Source organism: Leptinotarsa decemlineata, unplaced genomic scaffold (genome assembly GCF_025532065.1).
Source record: "Leptinotarsa decemlineata unplaced genomic scaffold, Ldec_3_MD MMD2_tig00026340_RagTag_RagTag, whole genome shotgun sequence".
Taxonomy (NCBI): domain Eukaryota; kingdom Metazoa; phylum Arthropoda; class Insecta; order Coleoptera; family Chrysomelidae; genus Leptinotarsa; species Leptinotarsa decemlineata.
Genome location: NW_027412694.1, coordinates 5789787 through 5814497, shown reverse-complemented (window position 1 = coordinate 5814497; position 24711 = coordinate 5789787). Strand labels below are relative to the sequence as shown.

Here is a 24711-nt window from a genome sequence, read left to right as displayed (position 1 = left end):
ATTACCTTGTAATACTGAGGCACTAAAGGAACTAAACAAAATGAGAAGAATTGAGTAAGCAAATCAAAAACTAAAATCTTGAAAATATAATGAGTAATTCAACTTTTTATGCTAAACGCGCGGTTTTATTGAAAAAGTTAATAATGATCTAAACAATGTACTGAAAAATAAAGAATAAATTAGAAGGTTCTAGGTAGCAGTCATCAAACCACTCTCCTCAGAAATCTATGGTATTAATCAGTTGAAAAAATAATAAAATGGCTGGGCGTAGATTAACATATTTACTTAGGTTACGCTACGCCCAACGATTTGAAATAACACTTCGTCATCATCATTATCCACATCATACCTATCAACTACCTGACTATAGTAAAATTTAGGAGATTCAAACAGATCCGACGATTTTGAATACTTGGGAAATCACATTTTGATTTCTGGATTCTAGCTTTTTCTTTATGTGGGTAAATTATTTGAAACTAAAATTATAACTGTAATTAAAATGAAGGTTTGCTTTCAGTGCCGTTCAATATATACATAACTGTATTATTGATAGTTCTGTCAACAATTTTATTTTTAAAATATGTACAGATATCAATGAGTGGATTTGATGGATCTATGAATACTAATATGATTTGTTGGGCTTCAAGGCTTTGACGGCATTTGTACACAAACAGCTTTCGTTTATGTGTTTTGACCAGTAACTATAAAAAAATGAATTTAAAAAGTGTATTTACTCTTACTATTATATCAGGAACTTGATGAAGCCTAGCTACAAAACCACTCCTTTGAAAAATACAGAAGATGGGTGCCGAATAATAATCTCAGTCTTGGTCGCAGACCTTGTAGGTTCTGAAGCATGTTGAGATTTTTTTTTCAGTAAGAACTGAAAACAATATTTTTAACCGCTTTTCTTGTATAACCATCTCTTTAGGATATTCCTAAGAAATCGAAACTAGAAAAAACCGAAACAAGTTCAGTTGTAACACGTCAACTTCAGTTTGAAAGAAGTGACGTATTCACTTGTTCCAGGTACCAAAATGAAATTTGAAGTACAGTTTATGACCCAGAGTAATATAATGAGAGCAGAAGAAGAATACATTCATTATGAAAAGAGGTCTAATTTTTCTATGGGTGGAGATAAACACATTGTGGTGTTGGAGGACATTCTCTGTTCATTCATTCACAAATCGGATCCATTCATTTCTCCTTTCTTTCACTTAACTCAGTGTGCTTTCTCCATTTCGTTCCATGCGTTCTTTCCATTCCCACCATCCAATCTTATCGCTATCCATACATCTTTCAATAACATGTTCTGCCGTTTCAGGTTTCTCCAGCAACAGAGACACGGCAAATCCGGACTCAAATTAAACCTAACAAGGTATCCCGGATCTAGCTATTGTACAGTGGAATACTTGTAGTAGTTCAATGAACTTTTAAGTGAAAATCTGAAAATAAAAGTTTATTTGAATACTTGAGTGAACAAGATTCCGTCGGTACATTACTATCAGGGAAAACAACTTTTCGAATAGCTCAATTTTTTTTTCGCAGTCATATCAATAGATACTCTCTTTCAAAATAATTTTCTCGCATACTGGGTGATTGCGCACCATGGTACGATTTCGCACGCCTGGTGTAAACCTCGAGGTAGGAATGGGTCAATTGAGGCTGGGCCTATGGCGGGAAGCGCTTACTGCGCAACCTCTGCTGTAGGCAACCAGTGATGCAATTGAACCCAGGTTTGTGTTTAATAAACCCTACAAAATACAAATGAAACAGAACACAGAGTCAGATGCTGCAAATGCAATACGCATATATACAGACGGCTCAAAAACCAAAGAAGGCTCAGGATGTGGACTGTACTCCAGATTACTAAGCCTAAGGATTGAGTGGAGAATGGTTAGAAATACCAGCGTGGTCCAAACAGAACTGGCTGGTATCTCAACCGCCACAAAAGAAATAACCAGGAAAGGAATTTCTGGCAAAAGCATAACAATCTGCACTGACAGCAGACAAGCCCTTTTAGCCTTGAACAGACAACGTATAGCCTCAGGGCTGGTACTAGGGTGTAACCAAGATTTAGCCAAAGCCTCGGTAGATAATAACATTATCCTGAGGTGGGTTAAAGGGCACGACAGGAGTAAAGGTAATCGCATTGTCGACTCTTTAGCCAAGGAAGCGGCTGGACTAAGAATTTAAACCTGATGTCTTCGACAATTGCGGAACTAGCCAAATATTACACCCATGCTCAATCCTTAGAGAGACGGGATGGAATCAAAAGATGCGATCTTGTCAGGATCATCTTGGGCGACCCTGAGAAGCTGGCGCCGAAGAAATATCTGGCATTGACCAGGAAAAATCTACGCTTAACAGTAGGATTTCTGACTGGCCGGTGTCAACTAAGGAAACACCTCCATAATATGGGGCTAGTGGACACTCCTCTATGCAAGATGTGTGAACAGGAAGAGGAGACTGTCAGACATGTCCTATGCGAGTGCCCGGAGTTATCGTCAATAAGAGAGTGTGTGTTCGGCGTCTTGGTCTACACCTGCCGATATAAAGGAGATGTCTCCCAGCGACCTGTCCACCTTCCTGGAAAGGACAGGATGGACGATGACCTAGGACAACTCTTCGGGAGGATGTACAGTGGGTCACATGTGGCCTAAGTGCTGTGGGCTGACACTCACCCTCCCTACTTTACAGATACAGACTGGGTGATGCAACTGAGCGTGACCAACCAACGTTATATTTTTTAAATGGAACACCCAGTATATGAGTACGTCATTCGATTCCATATTTCTTTAGCTCTCTAAGAAATTTTTGTTTTCGAATTTCCATTGTAGCATTGCCAAGTTATTCCAGAAAAACCTATTTTGCAGACAGTATTTTTTAATTTGCCACCTGCATGTCTACAGGAATTAAGTGGATTTTTTTAGGAATAGTTAGTCAACATGACTAAGATAATTTCGGGAATCTCAACTTCCGGAAACAATATATATGGTGCTCGGTAAAACCGATCAAGTTTCATTCATTTTCAAACAAACATAATTCAACTGCTTCAAATAGAACACCCTTTTTTTAATTTTTTTTCAAACGTTTAAATATTTCACCACATTTTTTATCAGAGGTATACTATACGAAAAACAGATATTTTACAAATTATACCCAGTTTTATTAATTTTTATAACCACAAAAAATTCATTTATGTACGTTCACGTACTCGAATTTTTTTCAATATGAACAATAACGCCTAAATTTTTTATTGAATAGAGAAGTCCAAAAGATGTTCAAAATGGCAACCATTTTCTGCAACACATAATGTCAGTCTTTTTTTTAACGAATTTTCTACACATTCAAGCATATCCTCTGGGATTTCCCTGAAAGTTCTAGCGATTCTTCGTTTCTTGTCTTCTATAGTCGTTGGAGGAGTTTGGTGAATAATCCATTTTGGTCAGGTCAGGTAATCTGAGTGGCCACCCATAGGCCCACCCCTACCTATCCATTTTTAATTGAAATGATTGTTGAGGTATTTCCGTGCCTCAGTTTTAAAATGTGGTGTAGCCACATTCTAAGTCTTCTTCCATTGTTCCATAAGGAACCCCAGCCAATAAATTTGTAAACTCATGTCGAATAAATCTTACTTATTTTCTTCCAGAAAATTCTTTTTCCGAGAAATCCACCCCAAACATTCAGTGACCAACGCTGTTGATGGTTCAGGCAACGAACAAAATGGGGGTTTTCCGTTGCATAATAATGCATGTTATGCCGATTCACAGTTCCATTTTTATGAAAAGTCGCTTCATCATCAGAGAATAACACGAAATCGAAAAAATCATTTTCCGGATTGATCTTTTTTAATTGGCATTGGCAAAATTGAATACGTTTTTTAAAATCTCTTTCTCTCAGCTCTTGCATCAGTTGCATGTGGTAAGGATGAATCTTGCTTGCTCGTATCATTCGAGACACGCTGGTTTGAGAAAATCCGAATTCCTTGCTCAGATCTCGGGTACTTACATGGGGATTTTCAACAAGGTGAAGAGCAATTTGAAATGTATTTTCTTCATTTGTAACAGGGCAGACACGTTCGAACTTCTCGTGATTGACATTACATTTGTAAATCGTAGATGCAAGCAGGAGGCAGTTTCCGTCACTTTCCTCCAAAGCATAGACCAGTTGCACCATACCTTTCAATACATAATTCATAATGAAAATGATTCAATCTACTCGCGGAAGAAACTTCAATTATTCAACACATGGCGTTACTGACAAATTCCGAGATTCATTTTTTGATGTCAGTCATGGATAACTGAGTTTTTAAAGAAAGTCGCAGTATAAATATTCTTTTTCTTTTCACGCATTTATTACTCTTGATACCGCTGATAACTATCACCAGATGGTATGGAAAATGCTAATGTATATTTGTGTAAATCTTTTTGTGGTTAAAACAATTACTAAAACTTGGTATAATTTATAAAATATCAGTTTTTCGTATAGTATACCTCTGATAAGAAATGTAGTGAAATATGAAAACATTTCATACAAATGAAAAAATACAGAGTGTTCCATTTGAAATAATTGAATTATGTCTTTTTGAAAATGAATGAAACTTGACCGATTTTACCGAGCACCCTATATATTGTTTTCGAAAGTTGAGATTATTGAAATTATCATATTTATGTTGACTAACTATTCCTAAAAAAATCCACTTAATTGCTGTAGACATGCGGGTGATGAATTAAAAAATATTGTCTGCAAAATGGGTTTTTCTGGATATGAAATCGAATGACTTATTCATATACTGGGTGTTCTATTTAAAAAATATAACTTGGTTGGCCAGGATCGGTTGAATCACCCAGTATGCCAGAAACTCATTTTGAAATATTATAGTATTTATTGATATGACTGCAAAAAATTGTTCAGTTCGAAAAATAGTTTCCTCTGGACCGAGGGAACCTTGTTGACTTACCCTGTAGATTTCTATGAAATATCGGCCAATTCCATCACATATTCATTCAATATGTAACTTGCAAAAACTAAATTTTTTTTTGAAAGTGCACTAGTCATTCATGACTTTCTGAAAACAATTCTCATCACCTGTGTATTCGGCTGCTAGAAAAGATAATTTATCAGGACCATACTGAACTCAATGTTACACACGTTATTATTCCAGACATCTGAATGAGTTTATAAGGGTGTTTCGTTAGCAGGGTTTTTCATCAAGAATATATACAGATGCCTTGGTATCTATTGTTTACAGGTCGAGTATCGTTGACGATAGGTTTCAAGAATTCTTTAAATTTAGAATTGTTTAACATGAAAATACACGACTTGATAGTTCGAACTGAAACCTCTGGCGTAAAATTAACCTATTGAAAACACTTTCCTAACACCAGAACAAAAAATTATGGTCTCTCGAGAGATTTCCGAATGTATATTCGGTGAAATAGATGGTACTCTTCCTTTATAGCACAATGTGTTTAAAAAAATACACTTTTCCATCAGAATATATTGAAGATTGTATCGATCTTTTTTCCTCTTTATATTACCCGGATTCACAAAACAGATCTTCAGAATTTTTCATTTTGGTATCTGGAACGAGTCGATAGGACACTTGTTTCAAACTGAAATTGCCCTGTCACAACTGAACTTGGTTTGATATTTTAAAGAATATTCTGAAAAAAATGTTTCGTCGTCTCACAAGAGAAATGGACGAAGTTCATCTTCTTGCAGGAAAAAAAAAACTTGTTTAAGTTCTGGAACTTACAAGGTCTCCGACCAAGACAGATTTTCCAGATATACTTTCCTAGCAATGGTTTTTTAAGTTCCTGCACTTTCTTTCTAGCTAAAAGAGGAAGTCTGTGAAGTTTTGACTGGACTAAAATAAATGTCTTGAACTTGACAAGGCTAAAATATGATAGAACTGACCGATACTTGAAAATCCATTATAACGTATTATACATCGATTAGACTACTGGAATTGGATATTTCATTCACCTTCCAACAAATGAAAGGTAAATTCAGTTTGAAAACTGTCGTTGCCAACTTGACAGACACATCGAAGGTTTCGTTGTCAAACCTACTTTATTATAAAAACATTTTATTGTTATCTATTGAATAACATTCAGAAAATGGTATTTATTACTCACAAGGATGCGTCCTTTATCCTCTGTAAAGCCATGAGAGCTGCTGTTGATGTTAGAGATCGAGTGTGGTCTGCTAAAGATAGGCTGATGTCTTGAGGGCTTATCACATTGCATTTAGGAATCTCTGAAACAAAGATAAAACTTTAACGACTTTTTTCCTTAATTCCTTCTTGAAATTAGGGCTGTTACTTATTGTGAAAATGTTTCCAATGCATTCAAGGTGAACTAAAAACTTCACCACTATTTGTAAAAATTGAAGTTAATTGTTAAACTGACCTAACACTTGTGTTACATTGCACCACGCAACAAAAAATAACACTAGCCAAAAAATAAGAAAAAAAAACGACTAATATTATAATGGCTATACATGAGAGTTTAAAGCATCCTGACTGAGACTTCAATTAAACATTTTCCATCACGTAAAGATTTTGAGTTAAAGTTATTTTTATTTTATACAAAAATTTGCACATATTATACGGAAATATAAAATCAAAACAAGAAAAAAACAATATATTTTGAGGATAACAGACTTTATTTACAGTATACATTAAAAAACATTCAAATGAAGTCTTTTGTGTATAACGTTTTTGCAAATGTTGACTTTCGTTTATGTTTCATCGTTTTCCCTCATAAGGAACCAACAATAATGCCTTGCTCCATTGTCAGTATGTCTTGGTGGAACCTTCCCCTTCTTCGTCATTGGCAGCACCCAAATTTTCTGGGAAACATTCAAATGGGAGTACAAGAAATTGATTTTGAAAGACATGCGACATCCCATTCTGCAAACAATTCTTTTGAAAGAACTCCACGTAGCTAATTCAACATTACTTAAGTTTTTATCACTGTTGATCACTTACTAGTTTTCTAATTTGTGGTCCAATAAATATACCTTCCTTGAGCTTTGCATCACTTAATTTTTAAGATACTTAAACGCATCACCTTCTTTGTCTAATGTTTTTACAACATTTTTCATTAAGCCCAGTTTAATGTGTAATGGAGGTAAAAAACGTTTTTTGGATTAACAAGAGGTATATTCTTCACGTTAGCTTGACCTGGAATATATTTATCTCTCGGAGGCCAATCTTTTACTTGATAATGGCTTTGTGTTGCCCTACTGTTCCAGAGGCAAAGAAAACAGCAAAACTGAAGACCTAGTAATAGTTCGATGACTTTTAGGTCACCACATATTTGCTACTTACACGTATTATAACTTATTGCATTTAAAATACGTGACATACTTTCGTGTGTTTCCTTCATGGCAACTGCATGTGCAAGAGGAATAGATGGTCTTTTGTTACCATCATGGAGCAGAATGGCTTTTAAACTTGTTTTAGACGAATCTATCCTAATTTTTCCATCACACGATTTGGATTCGGAACCTGCCTGGTCATCATACATTTCCAAATCTTGCTCCAAATTTGCCGGAGGGTGTTGGAACTGGTAAACCTTCTCCATGAAGAACCGGTCTTCTTGCAGAAGGAATATCTGCGATTTAGGAGTAAACTGACCACATATACATATAGCAAAAACTATCTGCGGGATTAACGCAGTCACATTTCTGTACTTTGGATATTTTAGTACTGTTGTGTACGTCGAGTTCAAATATGCGTTTAGAGGAGTCAACTTCTTTTATTCACGAAGATACACTAATATAATACTCTTAATGTTTGCGAGTTTATTCTACTTTTATAGCGGTTCCGTTTTTCTGGTACTTTCTGGAAACTTCGAGCCTCGAAAGTTCGAGAAGCGGCGCGGCGTAACAAGTCTCATATACAGTGGAAGCAGATTCGAATACTGAGCTGTGTTTCCTCATTTTAGGGAAAAAGCAAATTTGGAATGTCGTGTTCATTAAATTTTTGTGAAAAAAATCATAACTCAAAAATCTTATGTGTTAAGAAATGTTTACTCATTTTAGCATTTAGGGACCAAAAATTAATAAAGAACCGCCTTTGGCATTACAGTCGTGAATTAGCTGTAAACTAGTGTAATCACATTTGGAAGTAATATAAAAAACAAAATAGTGTTTCTACAACATATTGAGTTATTTGTATTTCAGAAATAAATGTTTCTTCGAACTTGTCCCAATTGTCATTTTTTTGTAGTTGGAAAATTATGAAAAAAATTATCCTATTAAAGAAATTTTCACAATCAATCAATAATATTAAATTTGATTTTGAAATCTTCACCATTTATTTCCCAAGAGATTAGTTAGACAAGTTAACAACAGACATCTAGATGCCTATGAGAGCTCAGAAATAAGTAAACATAATATTATTAATAACAGTGGTGGACCAATACCTAATTGTTTACTATATATCTTGTTGAAATAATATTTTTACTTATCAGATTCACCTGACTAGTAGATAAGGCAAAATTGTGAAATTAATTTTAAGACAATTGATGCACAGGTACCTAGCAAAGGTATCTATATACCTATATAATATATTTATTTTAATCTTCATCTTGAAGATGATCACTTGGTGATCAGATGTTAAAAATGACGATTTGGTGTTGGGAAAATACTACAGTAATATTCATTACTATGCCAAAGGTTCCAAACATGCATTACAAGAACATAAATAATAACAATAAGTAACAAACAAATGAATATTTTACCAGCAATTGAAAAAGTCAAAAATGATTTTATAATGGTATAATGAATGGATAGTTTCCGTACACACTCCAGACTCAAAACCCAACATCTTTGTTTTCTGGAGAAACATAAGCGCGCAAGACATGATCTAGAATCCTAACTCCTATGGAGATGCGTCACTTCTCTGGGATTCAATTCAAGTTGGAAAAGCTCTAACCAAGTCCACTTCAGTTACCCCAAAGATATAGACTGAGATCGGAACCTCAATCACATTTCTATTAGCAATTTCGTTTTTCTCCGACAGTTCCAATGACCAAATATGCCTTGGTAAAGCATTGTATCTGCCAAATTTCGTTTATATGATGGTTTTTGTAAAACAGCTGCAGATGGACGAAAATAGTTTTGAACGAACAGGTTCGTAATGAGACAATCACATAAATGGTTTATAAACGTCATCGCAAAGACGTTTGTTATGTGATATTAAATATGCATTTTATTCATGATTGATATGTTTGGTAAAATATTGAACTTCATAATATGTTTTACATTCAATCATTTTTTTTAAACGGACGAGAATACATATATTTTTTCATCAGTAGTTACTCCATATACGATGGTCTGTTAGACGTATCTAGAGAAATAAAAAAAATGAGAAATTATAATTTTTGTAATCGATGTAGATGGCTGTGATCTATGTGAACAGACATCAACTTGGAAACACTCTATATATTATATCATTTTTGAATTCTGCATGGAAATACAAAAGGGCTAAGTGGGGTAAATGTGAACTCGGGGTAATTGGAAACAACTCTGTGTATTATAAAGTATTCAAAATTGTTCTCTTTCGCGCGCTAACGCTTGTCGACACACTCCAGCCGGTAATGTAGCCGCATGTCTTCGTTCCGTACAATTGTTTTTATGTCTGCATTGACGAAAAGTTTTCGATGGTGTTAAAACATTTATAATTCGTTTTGGACACTAGTACCGGTAGTTAGTGTTTAAAGTGCTTCGAGGTGAGTATTCAAGTGAATATTGCTTGCGATGGTAGTGATTTGATGTGAAGAAGTATATTTCATGGAACTAACCTCCAAATTATCATTGTGAATTGAGCAAATGAGTGTTTACAATTACCCCTTTGAAATATGCACAAGGGGTAAATGTGAACGCCAATATGGGGTAAATGTAAACAACACTTTACCACTACAAAAGCGCATTTATTTAATTCCAGACAAACAGAAGGATGCCTAGAAAATATATAAAGAAGAAGACGACGGAGAGATACTCTAAAGACGATCTCCTGAGGGCAGTTAGTGACGTGAAAAATAAAAATTCAACTTATCGTCAGGCCTCACAAAAATATAATATTCCCGTAGCAGTTATATTCCATAGAATAAAGGGCCGAAATGTACCTGAAACCAAAATGGGAGCAGGACGGTCTACTGCCTTAAGTACCGAAGTAGAGGAGCAAATAGTGGAATGTTTGAAAGCTCGAGCACGAATGGGTTATCCATGTAACAAAGAAGAGTTATGAGACCTCATTGCAACATTTGTCCAACAAAGACATTTGAAAACACCTTTCAAGGATGGCCGGCCTGGCTTAGAGTGGTATTATAGCTTCATGAATAGAAATAAAACTTTGTCATTCAAAAAGCCTGAACATCTTCAAAAAGCAAGAAAGGATCAGAGAAAACCAGAAGTAATCTATAATTTCTATAGAAAATTAAAAGAGGTGGTTATTAAAGAAAGAATTGATGATGCTGCATTTGTTTTCAATGCTGATGAAAGCGGTTTTGGAAATGATCCCTCCAGGATAAAGGCCATTTGGGAACGAGGAAAGACCTTGTCAAGAGTTTTTGGTGGGTCTGGAAGGGAGTCAACAAGTGTCTTAGCTTGTGTAGCGTCTGATGGTTCATTTTTGCCGCCCTTTATCGTTTTCAAAGGCGGTGCAGTGCAAGCTAGATGGACCTCACCCAAGGCCTATCCAGGAACTGTTTATTCTGTGTCCACCAATGGATGTTCTTCAACTGGTTTGAAACTGTATTTGTCAAATGGGTGAAAAATTTGAGAGATGTCAAAAATCTACCAGACCAGAATGCGTTACTTTTGTACGATGGACGCAAAAGTCACATAAGTTTGAGAATCATTGAATGTGCACTCGAAAATAAAATCATACTATTCAAGTTTCCAAGCCATTTGACAGACAGGCTTCAGCCTGTTAGATAAATGTGTTTTCGGTCCAGTGAAAACCTGCTGGGAGAAAAAACTCATTGCCCATGGAAAGAAACACATGGGGCTTGGAGCAGGGCGATTGAAGAGAAATGAATTCACCGAACTTCTGGGGAAGTCTGGAAAGAGTCTTTCACTGAAAAAAATATTATTAGCGGATTTGTTACCACTGGAATATTTCCAGTCAACGCTGAAAAGTTTCCAGAGGATGAATTCAATCCTACTGATCTGATGAGATTCAAAGAACAGCAGCGAAAAGCTGATAAACAAAATGGTCAAATTCTACAGTGTGAAATCACTGATGTCGAACCAGAATCGAATGACAGTGAAGAAATTCCAGAAGAAGCGGAAGTGAAACAACTTCAATCAAAACCGTTTACACCTGCTGATTCAAATACTAATCGTATCACTGTAGCTTCAGATATCATTGGTATGTTTTCATCAGCAATCGTTAAAACTTTGAACGTTGACTCTAGCAAAACTTCTGCTGAGCCGAAGAAGGTCATTCCAAGATTGAAACAGGACAAGTATGGAGAGGTATTAACGACTGAAGAAGTTTTAGAGCGATTGAAAGAAGCAGAACGCAGGAAAGAAGAAAAAGCCACACGAAAATGTAGACCCCGCATGAAAAAGAATACCAATGAAAAGCTCAAGAGAAAGCGCAAGGAAGATAGTGAAAGCGAGGAAGAGAACGAAGTGATTCCTTATGATGAAGACTCTGAAGGAGACCTCAATGAAGATGAAGGGGCAGAAGAAGTTGTAGCTAAAACCTATCCAGAGGTAGAATATAGACTGCCTGAGTGGCACTTGATTCAGCCTGGAATTTACTTATTAGTTAAATTCCTCGGAGGATCCAGGAGTAGCATATCCTATAAATATGTCTGTCGTGTGCGTGATGTAGATGAAGAAACTGGAGACATTGAAATTGTTGGATTCAGACGCAATGACAGAATTGGAGCTGAATATATTGAGAAAGAAACTGATATCTCTTCAATTGAATTTGAAATGATCGAAGCCTTGTTACCTGATCCAGAAATTTCAATTAAAGAAAGGAAAACAATTCATATATTTCCTGGATCAGTGAGTGTTTTTGAAAAATAACATTTGTTTTGACTCAATTTTGTCATTAAAATGATTTTGTAAGCATTAAACTCGTTTATACTAAACTGACCTTCATTATTTTGGTAAACTGTACGTTATACCGGGGTTCAGACGTAGGTACCAAATATCATAGGGGTAATTGTGAACAGGCAAGTAAATTATATAATGTGAAGTCAAAATGCTTATCCTCATTGCTGTTCATATTTTCCCCTACTAGATTCACCAATAAACTGATAGGACTCCGAATAACGTGTTTCCATTTACCCCTATATTAGGTAGAGTCTATTTTTTTGATGGGGTAATTGTAAACAGCTGTTGAAACTCAGAAAAACACTCACATGAAGTTGAAATTTGGGAAAAATGTTCGAAACAGATGGAACGGTACGGGCACTATCACAGTTATCAATAATTTTTTGTTCAACTCGACATATTTTATGTTCAATTATGAAATGCAAAAATCGTTTACATTTACCCCACTTAGCCCAACTACTTTTGTGAAATATGTTCTTTACCTGTCAATCACCAATCAATACACCGAACTCAAATTCTGGCAACACTAAGATAAGGTATGGTGGTTGTTATTTCAGAACGAAACTTGAATCTTCTTTTATACAGTGTGAAAAATACGTCTCAATTTGTATGTTTGAAAAAGACCATAACTAATTTTTTTCAAATGGAACACCCTGTATATTACTAAATTTTCGAACTCAGCCTACCAATGTGAACAACTTTGATCGACTATATCCTATACCTATCCCATACACTTACTGAAAAGCTGTGCTCATGAGATTGTATGTATGCTGACCTTCCTGATCAATAAATCTTTTGAGGAAGGAGTTTTTCCAGATGAACTGAAGATAGCGATAGTGAAACCACTTCACAAAAAAGGGGATAAGTCGGACATTTCCAACTTCAGGCCAATCAGTCTTTTAACATGTATATCAAAAATTTTTGAAATAGCAATGGTAAATCGATTAGTCAAATTTTTTATAAACTTCAAAATGTTTTCTAATAATCAGCATGGCTATCTGAAAAACAAGTCAATTGAAACTGCTTTGATGTATCTTAGCAATGAAGTCCTAGAAGCAATGGACAAAGGAGATCTATCATGTGGAGTTTTCATGGATTTATCTAAAGCCTTCGATTGCATAGATCATGACATTTTATTATGGAAACTCTATAAATATGGAATTCGTGGAAAATCGTACGACTGGTTCAATTCATACTTGAAAAATAGAAAGCAAATAGTAGAACTGAATCAAAAACACAAAACGGCAAGATCTGATGCTTTAGATGTGTCTATGGGTGTCCCACAGGGTAGTATTCTCGGTCCAATATTATTTATTATATTTATCAACGATATCAATGAGGTTATAGCAGATATAAACACTGCTCACATGATCAATTATGCTGATGATACCAATCTTTTATTAACAGGTGCGAACTTACCTGATATTATAAAAAAAGGTAGCAAAATAATAGAACAATTCAAAGATTATTTTTTAGAGAATAAGTTAGTTCTGAACGATGGAAAAACAAATTGTATCATGTTCAAAGTCAATAACAGTATAGAAACACCACAAAACATAATTATGCACAATCAAAAAATCATTTGTAATACTTCAGTGAAGTTTCTAGGCATATACATTGATGACACTTTAAATTGGAGTAGTCATCTAGATAACCTTTGCAATAAACTATCCTCGATAACATACGCCATGAGAGTTCTAAAAAAAAATGTTGATCTTGAAGCACTAGTTGCAGTATATTATGCGAATTTTTACTCCGCTATGAGACAAGGGATAATCATCTGGGGCTCATGTCATGGGTTTAATAGAGTTTTCCCATGTCAAAAAAAAATTATCAGAATTATCTTTAATATAAATACAAAAGATTCCTGCAGAGGAGCCTTTAAAATCAACAAACTACTTACTGTGTCAGCAATCTATATATATGAATCGATAAAATTTATTATCAATCATCCAGGCCATTTTGACATACATCGCAAAACGCATATTCACGAGACAAGACAAAAAAAGACTTCTCATATCCCATCCATGCAAAATCCCTATATGAACGTAGCACTATCTACGCTGGAATGAAATTTTATAATAATCTTCCGAAAAACATAAAAGATATTGTCGTTGCTAACAGATTTCTGAAATCTGTAAGAAAATTCTTATGTAATCTGGAGCCCTACAATACTGATGAATATTTTCTGGCCTGTGGAAATTTATGAAACAAAATTTTATTCAAAATTGCGCTATGTATTTATAGAAATTATCTCTAATTTCAGTAATCATGCGCAATATGACGCACATTTTAATATGTTTGTAATCGTGTTTGAAACTTGAAGCAATTCATTTTGAATGCTTCATTTTTAGATTTATATGTACACATATTTGATATCTTTACAATTTTCCTTTTGACGTATTTCTCAGACAAAAATTTTCTGCCACTCCTGTGAATGATTATAAAATACTCTGTTGAAATAAATGTATTGTATCTATCTATCTATCTATCTACCTATCTCTAACCGTTTATGAGATATGAATTCTTCTATAATATTTTTGCTTCTATACAAATATAACACTTTAAATACAAATTTCAGAGAAAAATGTATTTATTGAACACATTGAATAATGAATAGGTAATAACTTTATATTAGTTCAGAAAGGTTTAATGGAATACATGAATGAAATTCCATAGTGGGTGTATGATAAACATTACAATTTTGACAGAAGAACGAAAACTTTTCAAAATCAAATTGATAACAGAATTAATTCCATTCACTTGTAAACACTGATTGATTGATGTTATTATGTGATCAGTCGTGGCTCTGCTCATTTCTGACGGTTCGATTTCCTCGAAGGCACATCTAATCCGATCTTTCAGTTCCTGTTTGGTATTGATAGGTGTTCTATCTACCCTTTCTTAGATTTTTCCCCAGACGTAAAAATCTAGGGCAGTCAGATCCGTTGATCCAGCCAACTTATACCAACAATTCCGATACAAGTTCAGGGGCAAATTGTCTAGAAAATAACTCATAGTCGATCTCAGAATATCTAAATATTTTTGGGAATTCAACTCTTCTTCATAAATACAAATAGAAACTTTATTATCCGTGATCATACAAAAACATTAAAACTGAATTTTTGTAGGAATTCCCTTTTTCTAATGAAATGGAGATTTTCTGAAGCACAGAAGTGATTATTTCGAGGATTGAATATTCCCTCATGTGAAATAATAAAACGAATTTAGGATTTTCAGAGTTCGAATAATTATTATTATCCATCTATTCAATGTGACAGTCGAACTATTTGAACAAGTTATTGTCAAATCCATTATTTTGTTGTTTAAATATGATTTAGATCATAATACACGATTATCCTTGTCGAAATTCAAAATTAATGTTTAAAACTCATTTGATATTCGAGTAGGTGGATTGAAAATAGAAAAAGATTCACCATATGTATTGAATTTTTCAGCCTGATTTAATATTCAAAAGTATTTCGAAAAACAATCTCAGTTTGTCAATTTTCAATCTAAAGGAGTAAATTTCCGAAGATTCGAGACCTACGCCATTTTTGCAAAGCTGAAATTTTGAGAGTGTGTGTGTATTATGCACTTGATTATCAATTTTATTGAAAATTTTATGCTTGCATAGAAGTAAATGTTTTTAGAAATAGTTCATATCTCATCAACTGCCAGAGATAGGTATAGGACATAGTTGATCAAAGTTGTTCACATTGATTGTCTGAATTCGAAAATTGAATAATATACAGGGTGTTCCATTTGAAAAAAAAATACTTATGATCGTTTTTCAAAGATACAAATTAAGACGTATTTTTCAGACACTCTATATGAAATAAGATTTGAGTTTCGTTCTGAAATAAAGACCACCATACCTTATCTTAATGTTGCCAGAATTTGAGTTCGGTGTAAAAGGTAATTCATGCGATATTAAATATTAAAAATACCATGTTTTCGCAAAAAAAAATTACAAAATAAATAATATTTCAAAAACGGTGAGAGATAGGTAGAAAACATGGTACACAAAAGTAATTTGTATTTCGATACAGAATTCAAAAATGATATAGGTAATATATAGGGTGTTCCATTTGAAATTTCCAAGTTGATGTCTGTTAGATGTAGATATAGCAACAATGCGGCGATGAAAATATTTTCAAACGATAGATCACAGCCATCTACATCGATTACAAAAATTTGAAACTCTTATCTTTTTTTTTCTCTAGATTCGTCTAATAGGCTATCGAATATGGAATATCCTGTATATCTCATATCAAATGATTTCACAAATATATTATTTGAAGATGCAAGTTATGAAAAATTAAAAATAACGTTATTTAACGGCGCAGTTGAGTTTATTTTCAGATAATGTCCATGAAAGTTTACACTGCAAGGTTGTTTATAATCTATGGTACGTGTTTTTTTCTGATATAACATGTATAATATGAATTATAATTATTGAAAGGTGATGCAAGTGAATCACATGAGCCTAATGACGACATTTTATTTTCATTTATATTTTGTATTTACCTCCAGAAAGGGAGGTAGAATATGTAATGTTTACACAACACCGGAAATGGAAACCTATCGCCTCGAAACAGAATAAAAAACATCATCGTGATGCTATCCATCATTTTAAAAACGAAAAACAGACGTTTCTTTTATGCATACAGTCCTGGTGGAAGTTCTTACTGATTTTTACCGCGAAGAGAGTTTTTCAATGAGGTTACCTCCCGTGTATTTTCATTATAATTTTATTATAATTGTTGTTTTGATATATGATGTTGTGTACTATGAAGGCCTTTCGAAGCAAACATTCTATCTGGGTTAAAAAATTGACATTTTTTCACGACCTGTACAGAACTAATCGACATCCATTCAACGATCATATTGGTATCGAATATTCACACTCACCTTAGTATTTTTAAGTAATTGTATCCCCAAATTATGCACCTGTCCTTGCACTCTAAATAATGAACCATAATTTTGTCTGGATCAATAAAATATCGCCACAGGTGAAATAATATTTATTTAATGACCACCAATCAATTCTAATAAGTCTTTTTTATTAGATATGAATGATTTTTATCTTGTATCCATCGGCAAATAAAAATTATTGTCGAGTCTATAAATCATATTTAATAATGATATGTTCCAGTTAAGGTAAGTTTGATCAAGGTTCTTCGTTTGGAGACCACATTGACACTAATATATTTGAGAGATAAAATATTGGATGTGAAATGTTTAATTCCTATCCCAACATCGCATACTCCTATATGGGGAAATCCAATACCCGTCTCAGTATTAGATATAGGCTTAGTTAATTTTTTCATTTCGATAAATTACTTTCAGATAATCAATCATTAGTAACTGTTATTTGAAAAATTCTATTTCGCATACAGGGTGGTCGAATAAAAATGAAATGGAGCCGTTATCAGAAACTGCGGTAATATTTGTACAAATTCTCGTCGATTTTTTATTTGAATTAAACAACTTGGGTGAAAGCCCCAAAATAGTTTCACGACATTCGGTGTCGAGTAAGTTATTTTGAAGACCCTGAAATTCTCTTCACATGACATTATGAAATACATTTATTCAACTGAGCTTACTGCTCAATTGATTGAATGCCTCTGGTGCAGGTGTATACTTTATACAATCACAAATCCAGGAGAGAGATATCAACCTGCCTAGAATTCTATGCGATCGTATTACAGACCGTCTTTATTTGTGAAGAAACTGATGGAAAATAACCTCTCACATGAATCAATGAAGTACTTTGGGAGAGCCAAGCAGTTTTTATGATAGACCTTTTCTCTTTGAAGGCACTAAGCGTCCAAAAAAACGATTTAGGATATCGCCAAGAAAGTTATCACATCACCGGCACTTCGCCAGTCCTTCAAATCCCCCGAAGAGAATGGCATATTTACAGCTCTACTTCAAAACGGCCCGAAATTACTTTCACCCATTCTCATGAAATTGTATAGAGCTAGTCTGGCGTGCAATTACATACCACACAGTTGGTTGGCAGCAATGGTGGTACATTAAGAGGGCCGCTAAGATCCACACCCCAAATCTGTACCACTAATGAGCCTTACAGCTTTCCTATTGAAAAAAACTGAGAGAATACAGGCAATTCGACAGATTCAGCATTACACAAGAAGATTACAGTGGCCGTATTTATCGATATCGAATGAGCATTCAACAATGTACTACCTAAGTTCATAAGACCTTCAGGATGAGACCATTAGGCATTGAGTTACCAGAGACTGCCCTCGAGGTGGGGTACTATCCCCTCATCTGCTATCACACCTGTTGTACCGTTGGTGTTGAATTCTTTGACATGAGAGAAGTCGATCTGCCAGCTTATGCAGACGAACTTGTTATCCTGGCGAAGTCTACGTTGAGAAGGGAAACCTGCAATATCCTCTAAAGAAGTTTAGATGTTGTTCTCAGAGTAAGCGTATGTCTCTAATCCCCAGCAAAACTGTGATGATTTTCTTCACCAAGATTAGGAGTTTGAACGATTTAATTCCACTTTCCCTCAGTGTTATCCCATTTGTGATTTGTAAAATGTTTTACGCAGAGTCAGACTGTTCCTGTGGATATATTGAATCTAGTTCACAGATAGTTTGTCCAGCTATCTGTGTTTTTATCAGTAACACACCGTAAGCAGCCATGGATATCCTTCTGGATCTACCTACTCCTTATAACTTTCTGGAGAGAGAGAGAGAGAGGTTAGATGGACTTCTTACATACTTGTGCGTACTGATAATTGCGGCAAACAAACTTATGCAGAGCCTCAGAAAACATGTTGAAGTGAAAAAAATATAGTATGGAAAGGGCCGTTAATTGAATCGATCAATCGATCGAGGAAGGCTTTCGGCTACAAGTTCATTTGGATAGTCATATTACTCGTTACATACAAAGATTCATGCTTTTCATAATAAAAAAAACTACTTAATACAGTTTATTGTTTATCAAGCACGTTTACGCTTGATAAAGCTATTGTATAGCGAAACACGTGTCGCGGTTTTTGTAAAACCCATTATAGTGAAAATGATACAATAAACTGTATTCATTAGTTTTAATATGATTTTTATCAAGGATCGGCCAGTTCTATTCAACTTTTCAAAATAATATCTTGAGGCATACTTGAGGTCAATATCCTAGGTAACAGCAGGGTCTGAATCTATGCTTACTTTCTTGCAAAATTTCATGTGTTCTAATTTATTTTTCAAGTTTTACAAGTTTTATAATGCCACCCTTCATTTGACATCAAGTTATTTACTCGTATTACTGTTAATAACATTTCCACCTTACTATATTTTCTGAATCATTCCCAATCAGCTCAGATTCATTCGTTTTTCTATGTTGTTTATATTATTTTCTATTCGAAACTTTTTCTGTCACTTTTTTTCCTGACCATTGAAAATTTCCATTCTGTACTTCGTTGTTCCATTCATTTCTTTACTCTGTTTTGAATCTGCTTTAAAATCTGTTTTTCCGTTAATCAGCTCTTGAGTTTATAACATGTTTGTGTTTTTAGACAATGCAAGTTCGAACTTCCATCATTCGTTTCGGGAATACCTACTAGTAACCAAGCTAATCAAAGGTATAACTCATTTCGATTTTGTTTACAGGACAAGAGACAACAACATGAGCATCAATGGATTCAGTTGAAGTACCCAGTTTGGTATGAGAGAGCCCTAAATATATTGAAATGAGCTAGCCGATAGAATCGAAAATCAACCATTATCCTTGAACGATCCAACCAATTTGGATAAACCCAGGCAGATCAACGTATATTACTGGAGTTTCTTCTCAACACCAAATCGTTATTTTTAACACCTCGACACGTGTTTCGATCACCAAGTGATCATCTTCAAAGAGGAAGATTAAAACTAGAAACTAATGCCAGCTAACCCTATTTATGCTATATAGGTATCCCATTCAGGTAAACCATCCAAGCGTACCACCCATACAGGTACACCAACCTAAATTCATTTTACAATTTTGCCTTATCTATTATTTTACAATATATGTTTATATAAAACAATTTTCAGCTATATAAAAATTAATTTCACAATATTGCCTATCCAAATTTATTTTGTGCAATGTGTCCTTATGTAGTAATCAGTAAACTCAAAAACATTATTTTATTTTAACAAGCTATAGCTATAGTGTGCTATGTGTTCCTCATATCTTACTTCAATATATCTTTTTGTCTGTCCATAATATTTTGCATCGCAGTTCTTACATTCAATTTCGTAAATTCCAGACTTTTCCGAATTCTCGACTTTGTCTTTTGGACTTCCCAAGAGGCTCTGTAATGTATGACTTGTTTTAAAAACCACCTTCATACCTAGTTCCTTGAAAATCATTCCAAAGTTCCTCGTATATTGGTGATATAGAACTGAGATGCCGCAATTTCAAAGTTTTTGGTGCAAAGTTATTTTGATTTTTTTGTTAACACCGAAACTTACTCAAAATTATACAGTATTATAACAGAAACTTAATATTCAATAATATCAAATCACAAAACATCAAAATAAAACAGGTATTTCGGAACAAACTCATTGATTTTCTGGAGATTTTCTTGTCCAAAATAATTCTTATATTCGCTTTAAAAACCAAAGCATGTTTATGTATTCTACATCTCAGTATGATGTCCATCCCGCAACATGCACAGTTCGGGTCTTCTTACACAACCCTGCATTCGTAATGTGCTCCGGTTGAATGGCCCTGACATGTTCTCTATCCCTAAAAGGATGATGTTTGTAAACTTCGTTCTTTAATAAACTCCATAAGAAGAAATCCATTGGAGTTAAGTCTGGTGAGCGCGCTGGCATTGGATAATCTGAGTAAGGTCCTATCCATTTTCTATTACATGTTTCATTTAAAAATTGTCGTATTGCTATACTACACTAAACACTAGCTCCATCTAAGTAATACCAATTTTTTTCTCTTTGTCTACGCAACATTTCATTTAAAATTGCTAATAAATCTTGTTGCAAAAATTGCAAATATCGGTTGGCATTGAGATTTTCATCAATGAAAAAAGGACGAATCATAGTATTGTTTAACAGTCCACATAAGACATTTACCTCAAATGAGTGTTGGTCCTTGCACTCTATAGTGAAATGAGGGTTTTCTAAAGCCATCTACAGTTCTGTGAACTTACTGTTCCATTAGTTGTAAATGTTGCTTCATCAGTCCGTAAAATATTCATTGGGAACCGTGCGTTTCTTTCGTATTCTTCCTGATACCATGCGGAAAACTCAAATCTTGAAATAAAATCCTTTTCTTTTAGGGTATTTATAAATTTTGGTTTGAAAGCTTTGAATTCATTTCTCCTTCAAAATTTTTGTACGATATTATTAGGTACATCAAGAGATGTTGATATTTGTTTAAGTGATGTCTTAACATTTTCGAAAACACTTAAACACACTTCCTCTTCCACTTCTCTAAATACTTTTGCAGCCGTGTGAGGTTTTTTGATATTGTTATTAATACTGACTGTTTCTTTAAATTCATGTAAAATACGGGTAACTGTAGTGTGATTTACATTGCGATTAGGATGCCTGGCATTAAAAATGTCTGTACAATATAATCTCAACTTTTTCCTTTTTTGTAAGCATCTTGATATTTTTTAAATACTACTTATTATCAAACATCAACAAAATAAGCAATAACAATAACTATGTAATGAATATATGTCAAACATACGCTTGGTTTCAAAGCCAACTTAAAACACTTTTTTCGAAATACCTATTTTATTTTGATGTATTGTGATTTGATATTATTGAATATTAAGTTCATCCTACAATACTGTATAATTTTGAGTAATTTTCGGTGTTAACAAAAAACAACTTTGCACCAAAAACTAGGAAAATTATTTTACTCTTCAATAAAATTGACCGTGGTTAACACCATAATTGTGTGATTCGTAATATTACAGGCTTTTAAAATGAACCGTCGTATAAGGATGCTGTCTGTTTATCGTTTCAGTAATTGTTTTTTGTAGTTCCCATTTCAAAAATGGGGAAAAAATAAAATTTCACTTATATAGCCATGACTTCAAACCTAAATGTATTTCTTAATGCTGTACAACTCTTCAAAATAACATTTCCCGATATTTTTCAAAATAAGAGTACTTTACTCCTGTCTCAAAATCAAATATTTGAAGGCTCCTCGTATATTACGTGTGTTTTAATGTATTACTGTGTTTTGTTGTACTTTTACGGCAAGAAAACACTTTTATCAGAAATAACTTTTTGTTATTAATAAGTGTTAATAAATAAGTTTCCCATATGGTGCATACTTTGGGGATGACACTGTATACAATTGCAGAGTGAAAAAGAAAAACTGAAAAAATGTTTTGTATCTTTGTTAGATCAGAAAACGTATGTGTTGTTTTTGTTTCATTTAGTAGTTCATTTTGAAAGTCAGGTTCGCATTTTTGTGTCAGTTTTAGGTAGATATGTACCTACCTTTCAAAATTGAAATCGATAATTGTGAATATCCTTTTTTCTTTAATAAAATTCAAGAGTCATTATTGATAAATTGATGAGAAATTATGACACAACAAAATGTAGGCATACATGGTCTGCTACCCGTGCGAAGTCGAGTCGGACCAGGTTCGAACTGTGTTTCAGATAGATATGGTGAATTTGAGGAAAATATGCCTGGGAAATGAAAATGCCAAGTGTTGAAATTGAAAAAAAAGTAGGGGACTCATTACCGCCTTTATATCGATTACGAATCTTCAGTTCCGACAAATCGGTCGACTGTTTTTCGTGCTACCAGCATTGAAATATAAATTATAAAGTATAAGACCATGATGATTATCAGCAAACGTTGGCTGTCTAATCGGTACCCAATAACAGTTTTAATTTATTGATTCTGTTGGCGATAACAAGTTTTTGTGTTGCTTTGGTCTGATAATTGATAACGTTAACCGCTGCTAACTGAAAACATTAACGGAGTGGTCATTTATTTCATACCTCTTACTTCGAACAAATTGTAAGTGGTAAGAAAAACGGTTTTACTACGATACTTTCAACTGATTGAATAAAAAATGAAAGTTCTACTATAGAACCGTAGTCATGAGAATAATGAGAATTTACTTTCAATACAATTAACAAAAAATTATTAGTATTTGACGTATTCTGCACTGAAACTATTCGGTGAATTTTAACTATATATATTTCCATTTGAAACTTGGGAAATAACAATAATAATTATGAATGCAACATTTCGGTTGTTCTAAAAAACAAGGCCTACAACAGAAAATACTCGATCTTCTTGACCCTGAAACCTACAAGATGCTCAAACGTGACCCTACAATCCAGATTCCGAAGAAAACCAACCAACTCATCGAATATTCTTCAATTTCAACAACTGAAAATAAGCGTTAATTAAGGAAGTATGGAGTCTTACCATCTAGACTTTACGTCCTTTCTGAGATTCAAAAGTCAAACTTTCCACTCCGTCCAGTTGTCAAATCCATTGGTGTATCTACTTTTCCTCTTGCAAAATACCTAAAGAACCTGTTTTATTTTTGATGGAATCGGCTGATAATTGATGAAAATCCATAAGGTATTCAAGAAAAACTTTATTGTGAGATTTTCACTAAACAGTTTTACAAAAACACGTGTTTCGCCATAAAGACACTTCAGCACTGACTTAATTTTCGAAATATTTATTTAAAAGTTGAAACGTACCTTCCTGTCCTCCAAATGAGCAATTATGTTACGTTAGGTCCAAAGCGAGTGGGTTTATTCGACTCTCCACCGCAACCCTCAAGGGTATATTGTGGCTCCCCGCTGGGGACCAAATCAGGTTTGTAGAGTTCGACAGAGCTGTACTCTAGACGTACTGAAAGACCAGTCACCATACAAGCAATTATGTAGATATTAAAAGTTATTATGGATCATACATTTTTTGGGCAGTTAATTACCAGTAACAAATAAGATGGGTACTTTTTTGGGTACCATTTTTGGTTTGGAAAATTCCTAAAATTCAGGTCTAGACGGAGAAAATTCACTGACAGGATGCATGCAGGACGTTTTTTTTGTTATATCTGAAAATGTTCTCCATGCTTTAAAAATGTTTCCACTGTTCAAAATGGAAAGTGTTTTAACTATGTATTTTCAAATTTTCATATAAAGATCGTAATAACCAAAGGATCACAATATCATACCATAATACTAGTAAGTGTTAAAATGTTCAATTCGCTATCACCACATTTTCCCAAAAAAAAATTTGAAAACATCATATTATCTTCACCATCGTTCATATAATGAAAATGTAACGTCTGTCTGTTCGACAGCATTTATTTACTAGGTCACCTTTACACCTTATTCCTCCTTCTTTGACACTTTTCACTTCAATTATACGTGGGCGAAGCCGCGGGCAACAACTGATATACCTACTATATTGTGTAGCAATCCTGTGAATGGTATCTGATTCAATACCATAATGAATGTTTGGAGTACAAACTGAAGAGGAAAACGTGTTTTCCTCTTCAGTATAATTCGATGTTCATGCAAAAGCAGTTGTTCCGAAAGTATTTTTTTGTGTAATTCAATGCTTATAAGAAAGTAGTTGTTGCGAGAAGAC

General features: G+C 34.1%; 1 protein-coding gene across 4 annotated transcripts in view; it reads right to left on the bottom strand.

Moving 5' to 3' along the window:
* LOC111502962 (uncharacterized) overlaps positions 1-24711 on the bottom strand; it is a 493652-nt gene that overhangs the window by 18923 nt on the left and 450018 nt on the right. For all 4 annotated transcript variants that reach the window (XM_074183432.1, XM_074183430.1, XM_074183433.1 and 1 more), the window contains one exon: positions 6144-6264. In XM_074183432.1, coding sequence (XP_074039533.1) covers positions 6144-6264 — 121 coding nt within the window. The remainder of the gene's footprint in view (positions 1-6143; positions 6265-24711) is intronic.